The 12,956-nt window shown below is 27.0% G+C and overlaps 1 protein-coding gene across 2 annotated transcripts in view; it reads left to right on the top strand.

The window, feature by feature from the left end:
* Window positions 1-12,956, top strand: part of LOC129960342 (chorion peroxidase-like) — a 147,630-nt gene that overhangs the window by 45,092 nt on the left and 89,582 nt on the right. For both annotated transcript variants that reach the window (XM_056073717.1, XM_056073718.1), the window contains exon 2: window positions 2,118-2,300. In XM_056073717.1, the coding sequence (XP_055929692.1) occupies window positions 2,118-2,300 (183 nt within the window). The remainder of the gene's footprint in view (window positions 1-2,117; window positions 2,301-12,956) is intronic.

The following is a 12,956-nucleotide window of genomic DNA, read 5'->3' as shown; positions in this document are numbered from 1 at the left end:
CCAATTTATAGAGAAGTAGAAGTTAAAACTTTTGATTAGTATGATTTTATTAGTGTGACGAGTTAAAGACGAGTTCAAATAATATTTCGAAACTTCAGAACAAATGGATATATTTAACTTGAAATATACAATGTACAAAATGTACAAAAAACTTTTTAGTACATTTTGGCACTATATAAATATATATACACACATACATGCATACATATAATATATATATATATGTGTGTGTGTGTGTGTGTGTGTGTGTGTGTGTGTGTGTGTGTGTGTGTGTGTGTGTGTGTGTGTGTGTGTGTGTGTTTTGCGTTATCCTAAACCAGGAAGTTTCATCTGCAATATTAGTTATAATAATACTATACTGAGCATTTTTAATTGGATACATTAATAAATTTGTTCTATCTGCTCTATTATGACGTAAATACGGTTCTTTTCCGTAAAATTTCACGTAGAGAATTAATTATTTTAATCATGTTTATATAACAGAACACAAAAATAAGCGGAAAATCACAATGTCATAGCTTCATTACTGTTAAATCACAATGCCGTGCATGAAATGTGCCAAAATATTTTATATATGCAAGAAATTTGTTTAGGTTAAATATATATGCTTTCAAATTGTTGTATGTGATGGATATATTATCACGGAATGTCATAAATCATTAATGGTTTCAGATGCTGCATTTAAATGCTGTACACTTTTGAGCTAAGTTTTTGATTTCTGACAATTTCATATAATAACCTAAAAATGTCGGTGATTCTAATGATAAAGATATGCACGAGCAGTGGTGAAATAATAACATATTTATAGTGATTTTTAATGATTAATTTAATCAGAATTTACATTTAATCCAATAGTGGGATACTAAATTAGAGTATCATAGAGCTCTAAATATCACTATGAGACCACCATGTATTGAAAAAAACGTCTTTATTGAAATATCAGATCCGAAAGAAGTAGGGATTGAATAATTGTGCATGAAGTAGCTTAGAATTTTGTTGAGCTAATATTATATATTTTACCTTCAAAAGAAATTAAGGCATAATTTTTGAATTCCATCTATTCTTCTGACAGTCGGGATCTTGAAAATAAACCATAAAAGTCGAACCGATTGTTTAGGGAAACAAAGCGTCAGAATGTATACAGAATACCTGCAGTAAAATATATTTATGGCGTATCTGCATTTTACATGAAAATTTCATATTATCCTTCTGAATGTCAAACTAACCAAGAATCTTAGATTATTTGTAATTCAAAATTATAAAAAATAGTATTGTTTTGTAGAGCATAATAGGCTGATATAAATTTTAGGCTGGCAGAAGAATGAAATGAAGAATTTAGATGCATTTTGTAACCGAAAACATGCACACAACAAGTATATTTAGAAACTAATAATCCAAAGATTGTCATATTTACCTGAAATTCTTAAGTGTTTACTACTAAGTCCTTTTAAAATAATTTTAGTCATAGGAATTTTTCCGAGAAAGGCTATTTTCCTTTTTTTTATTGTTCTATCACAATTGGCTTTGAAAATTTAAATAAAAGTTGAAATATGGTGCTTTCGAAAGCTGAGGATCCCCTCAATATTGTAATATTTGTGAATGAAATTATTTATTTTCAGAATCTGATATTGTTCATCTTGGTATTATCAACATTCAAAAAACTGCTATTAGAATTTTCAATGTCCATAATTTTGAATTTGTAAATAATTTTACATTAACTGAAGATTCTAGAACAGAAATTAATGTTGAAAAAAGATTTTTATATAAAGTAATAAGAACTAAAATAACTTATCTTCTCAGCATTACTTAAAAAGTGCTACAAATATTTAATGTGCTACAGTCTTTTTTTTTTTTGCTGAATTAAATACCTGTAATTTGAGAAACTTTTTTACTTATCGCTATTGGAAAAAATTTGAACTCCTTGTTTTCACGTAACTATTACAACTTTATAACATTATAAAAAGATCTAGTAATAAAGCTAATCCTTAAATAAGACAAATGTTTTTTAAATGTCACTTTATAAAATATTATATTTATTAAAATACTTAAAAAGTGTGTTCACTCCAAAGTGCTATTACAATTTTTCTATTCTAATTTCTCCTTTTTTTATTGTACAGATATTTGATGGTGACGGCTACGTTGCTGACCTTAGGTCAGCCCGTATCGTACTCCAATTCAAGGCCAACACCTTTAAATCCTAGTTTATCAGCGGACTGTGCTCTTATTGTGATGTCTGAACACAAGAGAAGGTCTGATACTTCTTTAAATGGAATACGCTATTTTGCCAATTTTATACCAGGGTAAGTAAATCACATTTTCATCTATTTAAGTATTACTCACATTGTAAAGTTTAATAGAACTTTTTTATTGATTTTTGAAATTTCGCTAAATATACGCATTATTCGAAAGCATTTTATACTATTTAATAGAAAGTATAAATTGATTTGATTCAGAATTTATAAATTAGAAACAATTTTGGTATAAAGAAATTTATAATGAAATCAACTTCTTTGAATTTGATTCTTTTATTTGTAATATATACTATCAATTATTTCAATCAATAATTATTTTTAAAAAAATCAATTATTTTTTTAAAAAGCTTCTAGAACTTATTACTATTATTATTTTTAAAATCAATTATTTTTTTAAAAAAGCTTCTAGAACTTATTATTATTATTTTTAAAATCAATTATTTTTTTAAAAAAGCTTCTAGAACTTCAATCAATTGAGAAGATAAAATTTGGACTTTATTTAAAATGGTTGAAGGTAAATTCGTCTATCGATTCATTCTAGAACAAAACATTGTTTATGAACATTAAATAAACCAACGGATTGTGGTATTTCAGATAAAAAAAAGCTTTTCTTTATTATTTTTCTGAAAAGGGGATTTTAAACATAACTGAAAATATAATTTCTCAGTCAGTTAAAGAAATACCAGCCTGAATGTGTATGATTATTGTTTAAACTTTACAAAATATTATTGATTTTTTTAAGTGTAAAAAAGCACAGGGTGCAAATAATTTTTATAAATAATTTATTAGTCACTTTTAATAGAGAACCACGAAAATTTTATTAAGTCGATTTTGAAATATTCAGTCCACTTTTGATATAATGCTACTTAATATGCATTATTTATTTGTTTCACGCTTACAAATAAATCATTCAAGAAACAAAATTTCAGCATCGAGTGATTTTCGTCAGTTTCTAAATTATTATTAATATTTTATGAAAAATTCTGCCAACCTCAAAACAATTTCCATATGACTTATTTTAGAGGGAATTCTCTGAACTCGGATTATAAAATGGAGTGCACCTCACATTACTCAACAAAGAGGCTTGATAACGCCTTGCTCTTTCAGTCTGTTAATTACAAAATTCTGTGCATTTACAATAAAATCTGTTTCATCAACCTAATATATTTTAATTTGAACGTAGTTTGCAAATTTTTATTAAAAGACAGGTGCTAAAAATAATTATGTATTAGTGCTTATGTATTAGTGTATTATCATGAAAGTAATATCTGATGTAAAAACAAGGAATGCAGCAAGCAAAAATATAATACAATCACAACTTATTAGTTCAGCAAAAATGTTGAGTTTCTTTTGAAAAGAATGTTCCCACTGATTCAAATCACTTTAATATAATCCCCATTCTAGCAAATTATAGGATTTGAAGAAAATTTTCCCTGTATAAAAGCAGCTTTTATTACTTTGAAAGAAATCGATAAAAAATTTTGATTGGTTTCTTTGTCCCTGCATTTGACCGGAAAATGTATCTAATGGATGAGAAAGTATTGAGAGTTTTTCAGTTCCGGAAATTCTAGGCTTTCTCTTCCTGGTACTGTATTAAATTGGCAATAATTTTTTGAAGGAAGTAAAATGCTGCGTATACATTCGTGTTATTCACATTTCAGCAAAAATACTTTTTATTAAATTTTTATTATTATTTGCTGTTCGCCTACTTTACTAATAAATGATATCGGAAACATTAAAATATTTTCTCAAAATTCTTTGATTATCAACAGTTTTTGTTGCATGTTTGACTCAACAACAAGATTTTAAACTTGCAAAGTTTTGTACAGACTGCTTCCCTTCCCACCATATTCTGATATAATATAAGGAAAGATAGGACTTCTCTTAACATTATTTGTTACGCAGATAATATAATATTTAAAAGTTAAATTGTATTAGCTATAATTGTATTAGGCAATTAAATATGTATTTATTATTCGTAACACACATTGCACCCAGTACCGCTTCGTGAAAATTCTACAAGAGTGTGTAGTTTCATTTTTTGAAACTTTTTTGGAGCATCCACACCTTACCAACGTGTTGGCAGTTGTTAGATAATTGACCAGATTTGACCATGAAATATATAGATCGCTGAGGTCATGACCAAATTTAAGAACAATGGCCATCATAGAATGGTGGACTTTTTTGGTTTGCGGTCGTTAGAACTCCATTTCTGATGACTTTGAAAAAAAATAAATAAATAATGCTTGTACTTCATGTTGGTGATTCAATGGAAGCGTTGATTTATTTGCGAGACTTTCGAAACTTTTTTCCACCTAGTACTTATCGCAGTCATTTGTCTTGGTTATAAAGTCCAGACTTTGATGAAATGCAGATCTTAGATGTTTTTAATGTTAAATCAAATGTCGTCGCTTTTATATTCAAAATGTCGTATGTTGAGTACAACACTTAGCATACTTACGCAATTTTGATGTAAAAACTAGAACTACAATCCACATATGGCATTCCGTGACAGCGTACAACAATTACATTTGTAAGCAAAAGAGAATTACTTCAATAAAATGTTTCGACAAGTTTGATTTGTAGCATTTTGATATAACTGTGACCATATCTCTCCAATCTTCTTCAAAGACTACGAAATTTATGAAATCCTTCTTAAATACATTAATTCAACCACACACACGAAAAAAAAAGACGCGAAATGGAATTCATTAAAAAAATACTTCCGTACTGTTTCTATATGCAATACTCTCTCCAACATTGCTAAAATCACCAACCAGATGTTACAGATGTTGTTCATTTCTGCATTAATACAGAATACATCGGATTTTCAAGAAAAGCATTTTGATATTTTAACTGAGGTATGGTGTGATTTTAAGATGCAAAATAAAGCTATATACATTGAATATTCATTTAGTCGAAAGTAGTGTGACAGAACCATTGAAAATATCGTTATCCACTTTCTAGGGGTTTACTTTATTTTCTTTTTCTCAAATTTTTTCAGTTTTAAGCAGAATTCTTATTATTTTCATTATTTTTTATGAGGTTTTATTTTATTTTTAGTACAAATATTCATCAAAAAGACTAAAAACAGGAAATCATCATGTATGTTACATTAAAAACTTGGTTCTTTTTTTTTCTTTGCAATATAAATGTATCTTGGATGCTGTTTTATTACCTTTCATATATTTTGCAATTAGCAATTCTATAAATATTTCTGCCCCTTGTTAATGTGGTTATAACTGTAATTCAAAACCTGAGAGACACGAATAGGATTGGTGGTTTAATATCCTAGCCTTTTGATCTATAATATACACAAAATCAACTTTTTTTTAATGTTATTTCGGAGACATACCAATCTAAATTTGTAATTTACGAAATGATATCCATCGAATTTGTTTTTCTTTTAATTTATATCGAATATTTTTAAAATTTCAAGTTAAATTAGATGAATATGCTTTCCCGTAACAAAAAGGTTTAATTTGAATCTGTAACATTCTTTCTCGATGTCAAGAAGAAGAAACAAGGATTTAACTTCCAATTGATGGTACAATTTCAAACTTTAACTTTAAAAAAAAAAAAGTAATTTTTTTCTACCTCAATGAGCCATAAGAGCCATAGTGAACCAAATACCAAATAAGAATTTATAAAAAGCATAATAATTTATGAAAATAAGTTTAAAGATTTTTTTTTTACTTTAGATTTTATTTTTCGAAATTAAATTATCTTTAAAGTGTGTTACCTGAAAAGTAAAGGCTTCTGATTGCAGAAGTTATGTCCTATCTCTTTTTAACCAGTTCGAATAAACAATAAGGAATTTTATTTATTCGAATTCAATAATTCGAATAAATTCTCTAATTCTCTCTTTAAATTCAATAATTCGAATAACTAAAATGTCCCAATAAATTCCCTTTCATATTTCATTAATTTTCAATAATAGAGAAATAAAGAATTTTATTTTATTATGAAATGCATCAAAATCCTGTGCACTTTTATATAAATTCTCTCAGTTTCCAGACTATTACTTGATTTATTAATTAGAAAATACATAATGTAATATTTAAATACTTACTTAACATTCAACGATTGAAAGTTCATTCCAATCCTGATTGACTGAAGGTTTAACTTTTTGAATGAAATATTTTCTGCGTTTTACGAATATTACTTTCAATTTTTTTTTTAATTCTGAAGACTAATTGAAGGTTTTTAGCCCATCTTCAAAAAAGTAATTTAAACTCAGTTTTTTTTCTGTCTATACTTGTATAGCACAAAATAAATATCAGTTTTCTTTTATAAGATCAATTTATTCAAGATAAGAAACGTATTTTTAATTTATACATATATATATGAGTATCCGTGTGCTTAATACGATATTTTTACTATATGAATGCAGATACAAATATATCCTTGGTAACAGTAAATAACTGAAATAGTCAACAAAAGTTTGAGTGGATTTTCAACTTTTCAGTTTATATTAAATTTAACAAATTTTTTTCTAAAATTATTTGTTTAGGAACAGAATTTTTTTTAATACAGTAACACTTCTGTTTCATTTTACTTAATGAAGACCACTGTATCAGACACTGAATAGTTCTGGTCAAGGCGATATTATTTATTCTTTCCCTATCTGCTTGGAACGCATTGTTTAGGAGCGCATTAAAGCGTGCAGCATATTTTTTTATTTTACATCTAAACAAACACTCTCCTTAGGATGCATGAAAAATATCTCACGAAATTCACAACTTTTTTAGGTATTACAAAATTTGTTCACTTTTTCACTATGAAGACAGTACTCGGACACACTTTTTATTTTTGTTATTAATTTTTTTTCTCGGTTGAACTTCTTAATCATGTATTACTCAAATATACCGTATAGCCTTCAAATCAAAATGTTGTTATCTTTTAATACCATTGAAACAGCACAGCATTTAATCATCTCTCATTCATTTTTACTCAATTATTTGATTCTAAATAATGCTTCAACTCATTTATTTTAATTGAGAGCTCATTTATCTTTATGTATAATATGAAGCTCTATTTAGTATGCTTAACAATAACAAATTATATTTCTGTTTCAAATAACTTTTCCTAAATAAAATAAATGCCACAAAAGTCTAATCCTCAGATGAGAAAGAGGTTATTACTTAGATAAAAAAAATTAACAGAAAAGTTTTTTTTTTTTTTAACACTGCATTACATCTCATAATGACATATATTTTCAATTATTCAAGAATATGAAAATTTATTTAATACAAAAACCATTTACATTCAAGCAAATATGATATTACCAAAATATAATATTAAAAGAGATCGAAGTGATTTTACTCTAATTAATTTGATATTTTGAGTTATGTCTTTTTCATTTCTTGTGAAACGAGAATTCAAAATCGCTTTCAAAATGTTCAAAATTGTTTCAGAATGACGTGATACTTGATCAAGAATCATGCCATTACATAAATCTTCATTGGCACCATTTTTGTAATCAGAGCTTTTTCTATATCCTGCTGTGACTAACCTTTTGTGCTGGTGCGTTTTAATGTTTAAATCCTCTACTCTATTACAAAATTTTTCCCCCGTTTCTTCCCTTTGAAAAGAATTTCATTTCATGTTTTCGCTTTGCATTCATTTGATTACAAATTTTGTTTGGCATTCGTCCAATTTCGATTCGTGTGTAGGGAAAAATATATTTCTTGTTGGAGATAATAAAGGTTTAATTCGTTTATGTTGGCCTTAAGTTCCATTTGTTTATGTGTAAAATGTGCCCTTTATATGCCTAAATACTGAATAGATGCATTCTTAAAAGATAAAATATACATGTATTAACTATTTTAGTAAATACTTTTCTTTAACTGGAATGACTTCATGTTTATACAGATGAAATTTTGCGATTGAATTTTCGCTCACGTTTTTATGTGTTACGGCTTTGAAATTTTATACAAGTGTGTTGACAATAACACTACACTGTTTTAAAATTGTCAGACCTTAATAATCAGTTAACCGATTAATTTAATCAATTTTTGATTCAATACTTACGATGTCAAAAACACATCTGATTAGAATATTCATTGTATTTATAACACTGAGTTATAAATAAAGCATTAAAAAGTGGAAATAAATAGAATGAAAAGTATTCTACTTTTTGTGCACTAATAAAAGGATCTTAAAAATATTTTTAAATTTTATTCTTTTATAAAATTAATTTGGAAGCAGTTTTTTTTCCGAGCTCAAAATAATAAAATTATTCATAAATTCTCTTTTCCTACTCTAAAAAGATTAGTATTATTCGTTAATTACTTAGAAAAAAATGAGGAAAAACGTTAAAAGTTTAATCTCTACAGCATTTGAAAGCGATTTAAAGATAATGGTCGTTAATATCTCATGATTTTGAACCATCTTCACATGACAGTACAATACTTGAGGATGTATCTTCCCTCGTAAGTTCTCGAATCACACCACTAGAACCTGACGGGTTTTACATGCATCGTGCACACGATGCACTTTAGATAAAATCAAGTCTTGAAAATGCTTATTTGCTTCTGCAGAAAAAGTCTCTACCATTAGTAAACCATGGCATTGAAAAGAATTCACCATATTTGGCCTTATTCATTTTGTCTTTGCGTCTGATTATTTACAGAAGTGATATTGTTGTTACTGATTCGTAAAGATTACTTATCAGGCATTTTAGCAAATTATTTTCTTATATGGAAAACGAATCTCTTAAATAAAATTTAAGATTAAAGTTATTAAATATCGCGTTGGTTTCTTTAATGTTCATTTAAAATTCCTATATAATATTTAAATATGCGGAAGAAACGAATAATTTTTTTCCAAGATGGAAAAACGTAATTTATTTACTTTCCATCACGTAAATAAATTTTAACGTGAACTACACTTCCTATACTTGCAGACAGCAGTTATTGCCCACTTACGAATTCTTTCTCAAATGGACCGGTAAATCGCATTGCACGCGTTTCAGAAGAAAAGTTAAACAGACTTTCCCATTGTACCTCCGAAAAGAATTTTTCTTTCTTTTTGTGCGTCTAATGCAATAAAGAACAGCGGGATGTGTTTTATAGTTTCTAAATTGTGTTTTAAATAAAGGTTGAAGAAAGAGAAACAGTAACTAGTTATTATTTACTTTGTGCTACATAATAGAAACTCGTGACGTTACTTAACAAAATCTTTTGATGCGGTTTCTTTACAAATTATACCTTATAATCAGCTGTAAAACGTAATCACGTGAAAGCTAATGCTTTCACTGAAAAAGAATTAGCAGCAAGAAACCTGAAACGATCTCTTAAATTGTATGTTCACTGTTTGCGAATGGTTTACCAAAAACAAAATTCCTCCGACCAAAATCTAAAGCTTTTTGTAAGATCAGAAAGGACGGTAACAGAGAAAGTGACCAGTGGCGATAATCTTTTAGTGAAGTGGCACGTTTTTGAAGAAAGCTACTGTTAGTTTCTTCAGCATTCTTACTTTATAAATAAAAAAAAATGATTCTTTGAAGAATGAAAGGGATCACTAACAAAACAGTTTGGAATGGGTTCAAAATAATGTGGCTCGAAAACTAACTTCATTTAAAAAAAGTCCTACTCGAAGCGATTGTTTTCTTTTGGCAATCTCACATGGGCGTTTCCTATGTAACTATTACTTTCTTTTTCTTCTCAGTTTCTCTTTTCTTTTTAAACTAAGATTTCTTATTTATTTATTGACTTTTCAGAGCTTCTTAATATGTTTATAGAAAGCTGCCGTTAGTTTTGTTGGCGGTCTGGCTTCCATTAATAAAAACATGTTCTTTCAAGAATGAAAAGGATCTCTAACAAAAAAAGTTTGAAATAGGATCAGAATCCCGTATTTCAATACAAACTTGAGTAAACATGACCCATTCAAGACGATTGTGATCTTTTTCATTACTGTTTGAGCATTTTTATATAACTATCACAACGTATTTATGTTCACACACTTTTATTAAACTTGATTTATTTCATATTTGTAAAGAAGGAAATTTATAAACAGTTCTTTGCTCACTTCTTGATGTGTGAAAAGACTGAAATTTTATATGCTTGTGTATTCTTGATGAAAATGCAATACTTTTTGAATATAACTTAATTATAGTTAATCGATTAATTTGATTAATTTTGATTCCATACGCCACTTAGAAATGAATTTAAAAAATTCATTTCAAGATTCAATTGTATTTATAATATTGAATTATAAATTATTTTTTTAAAAAATGGAAGGTAGTTTTAAAAAATTTAATTTTAGTACATTAATTATTGTGTATTTTCCCAAAATAAGAAACTATTCTATATTTACATTTTTATGCATCGATTTCTCTATATAACTATATTGATATTTCACTTTTCCTTTTCTTAAATCAGTACTTCTTTATTTTTTTTTATCAGCAAACTCTTTCGAGGAGAAAAATCTTCAAAAATTTGAGTCCAATTCCAAAATAGGAAAGAGAGCTAAGAACATAAAGTATTAGTTGCTGATGAATGAAAGCAAATTTAATTTTAAAATTCTATTCAGATGATTTTATTGAAATGTTTCGTATCAAATAATTTTCTAAATAATGCTTGCATACAAAAATTTAAGAAAATTTAAAAGATGAACGTTTTTTTAATTCATGCATTAATTTTGACGAATTATACAAAAGTTTAATCCGAAGGTGCGCCGTATACTACTAGTACTGTTTCTAAATAGGGTGTATCCTTAAATTTTGGTTTTGTAAAACACGAACTTCCTGTGCTTCAGTAAGTCTCCAGAGTTTATGAGAGGAAAAAAAACAGAGATTTATCTTCCTTTGAAACAGCTCATTAAAACATTTAAAGAAATATTTTTACCTAAATAAATTTTTAATGTTACATTGGCCTATGTTTTTTATCTACTTTATATACTTTTCATACAAAGATTTGCCTAGGAAATTGATTGTGACTGTGAAAATGTTAAGAAACTCCTGGTCAGCCATTTTCTTAGATTTTACACATAATTATTTCTTCATTAAAATTTAGAATAATAAATTTATCGAGCTAATACTTCGAGACTAAAGCAAAAAAAACCATTTCAGTAAGTAGTTCTTACAGGTAAAAAAGTTTTAACAATGATTTTAGCTTTAAAAGGCACATTTAGCTTCATATTCATTTAATGTTTCATTACTTGCAATCTGTGAATTTTTATAACTACACAATTAATAATTGCGAAAAAAGTAATACGTATAAATGTTTTTTTGTAGCATATAAATATGTTCTTTTTATTTGCTATTTCTATACGTATTTAAATTTTCTACTTAATTTTTTCTAATTTAGTGAATTTTCGAAAAATTGCACTTGTTTTATTGTCCTTATTTATTTATAGTGCATTTAATTGCTCCACTTTTAAACTTTCATCTAAATTTCTTATTTTTTTCATACAGTTTAAATCTTGAACAGAAAATTTCATATTTTTGGTACCCTTTAAAAATAAAGTTAAGTAACTTTAAACATAGTTAACTTTAGTTTAGTTTAGTTTAGTTATATTAAAATCATGTTTTAAAGCAACACTAGGGCTATTTTGTGACGTATCTCGCAATTTTGAAGCGCGGTCTTAAACATAGTTAAATACATGTGCCTGAGAATTTTTTTTAAATAGAACCAAGTATGTACTGGACATGTATTCTTTAATTAAAGGAAAAAATTCATTTTATCAAACAAAAATAATTTAATTTTTGATTCGTGCATCTTTTTAAGTACCATATAATGAAGTGTAAAGTATTTTCCAATTGATTGTTTAAAATGTAATAAATTCAAGTCTGTCTCAACTCATTATTCTGTGTTAGACATAAAAATAAAGAGTTGTTTTCAATTAAAACAATGTTAAATTTTGTGTTGATTTTTTTTTTGTCTTTTGTGAAATGGACCGCATAATGAATTATCCGAAACGTTGAATTGAGGGTAAACTACTGTTAAATCTAACAATATAATGATTACATTGATTTTATGTTTGTTTTTAATACTCTACGCTTTTCTCATACTGAATCGTAGTTACGTAAAATACACAGATTGAAAGATTGTTTTGAAAGCGTTTCAAATTTTTAAATGAAGGGGAATTCTTTTTGAAGTCGTCTTGATAATTTGCCTTGTCAGCAAACTTCGTTTCATCTTCTGTTTCAATTGGATTTGTTTTGAAAATAATTCCAAAAAATAATATATTTTATAAGCTTTGATTTAAAAAAAATTGATAATAACTATCCCATACGTAAAATAAATTTTATTTCGGAAATAATCATTCGTTTATTGCATGTTTTTTTAAAGCTGAATTATTTTTCTGGCATTTCTAACAGTATGAAGTAGTTACTATGAAACACACAGATTGAAAGTTGAGTACAAAAGGCTTGAAATTCTTATATCAAGAAAAATTTCCTTTGAAATCGAAATTATAATTTGCCTAATTAGAAAAACTCTTTTTTCATCTTCGAATCCGGTTGGATTTGTTCCCAGCAATTGATTTCTTTCAGCTTCGCTAGTAATTTTCTGACTGTAGATATAACATGCTTAAGATAAATTCTCTTTTTGAAATTCATGTATATATTAATGTATTCGTTTGTTTTAATGCTAAACGATTTTTCTATAATTTTAATAACATTTAATAGTCATCGTGCAACACACAGATTGAAAATTGTGCCCACAACGCTTGCAATTTTTAAATTCAGAAAAATTCTTT

This window comes from Argiope bruennichi, chromosome X2 (genome assembly GCF_947563725.1).
Source record: "Argiope bruennichi chromosome X2, qqArgBrue1.1, whole genome shotgun sequence".
Lineage (NCBI taxonomy): Eukaryota > Metazoa > Arthropoda > Arachnida > Araneae > Araneidae > Argiope > Argiope bruennichi.
Note: the sequence above shows the minus strand (reverse complement) of the source record. Positions and strands in the feature narration are given on the sequence as shown.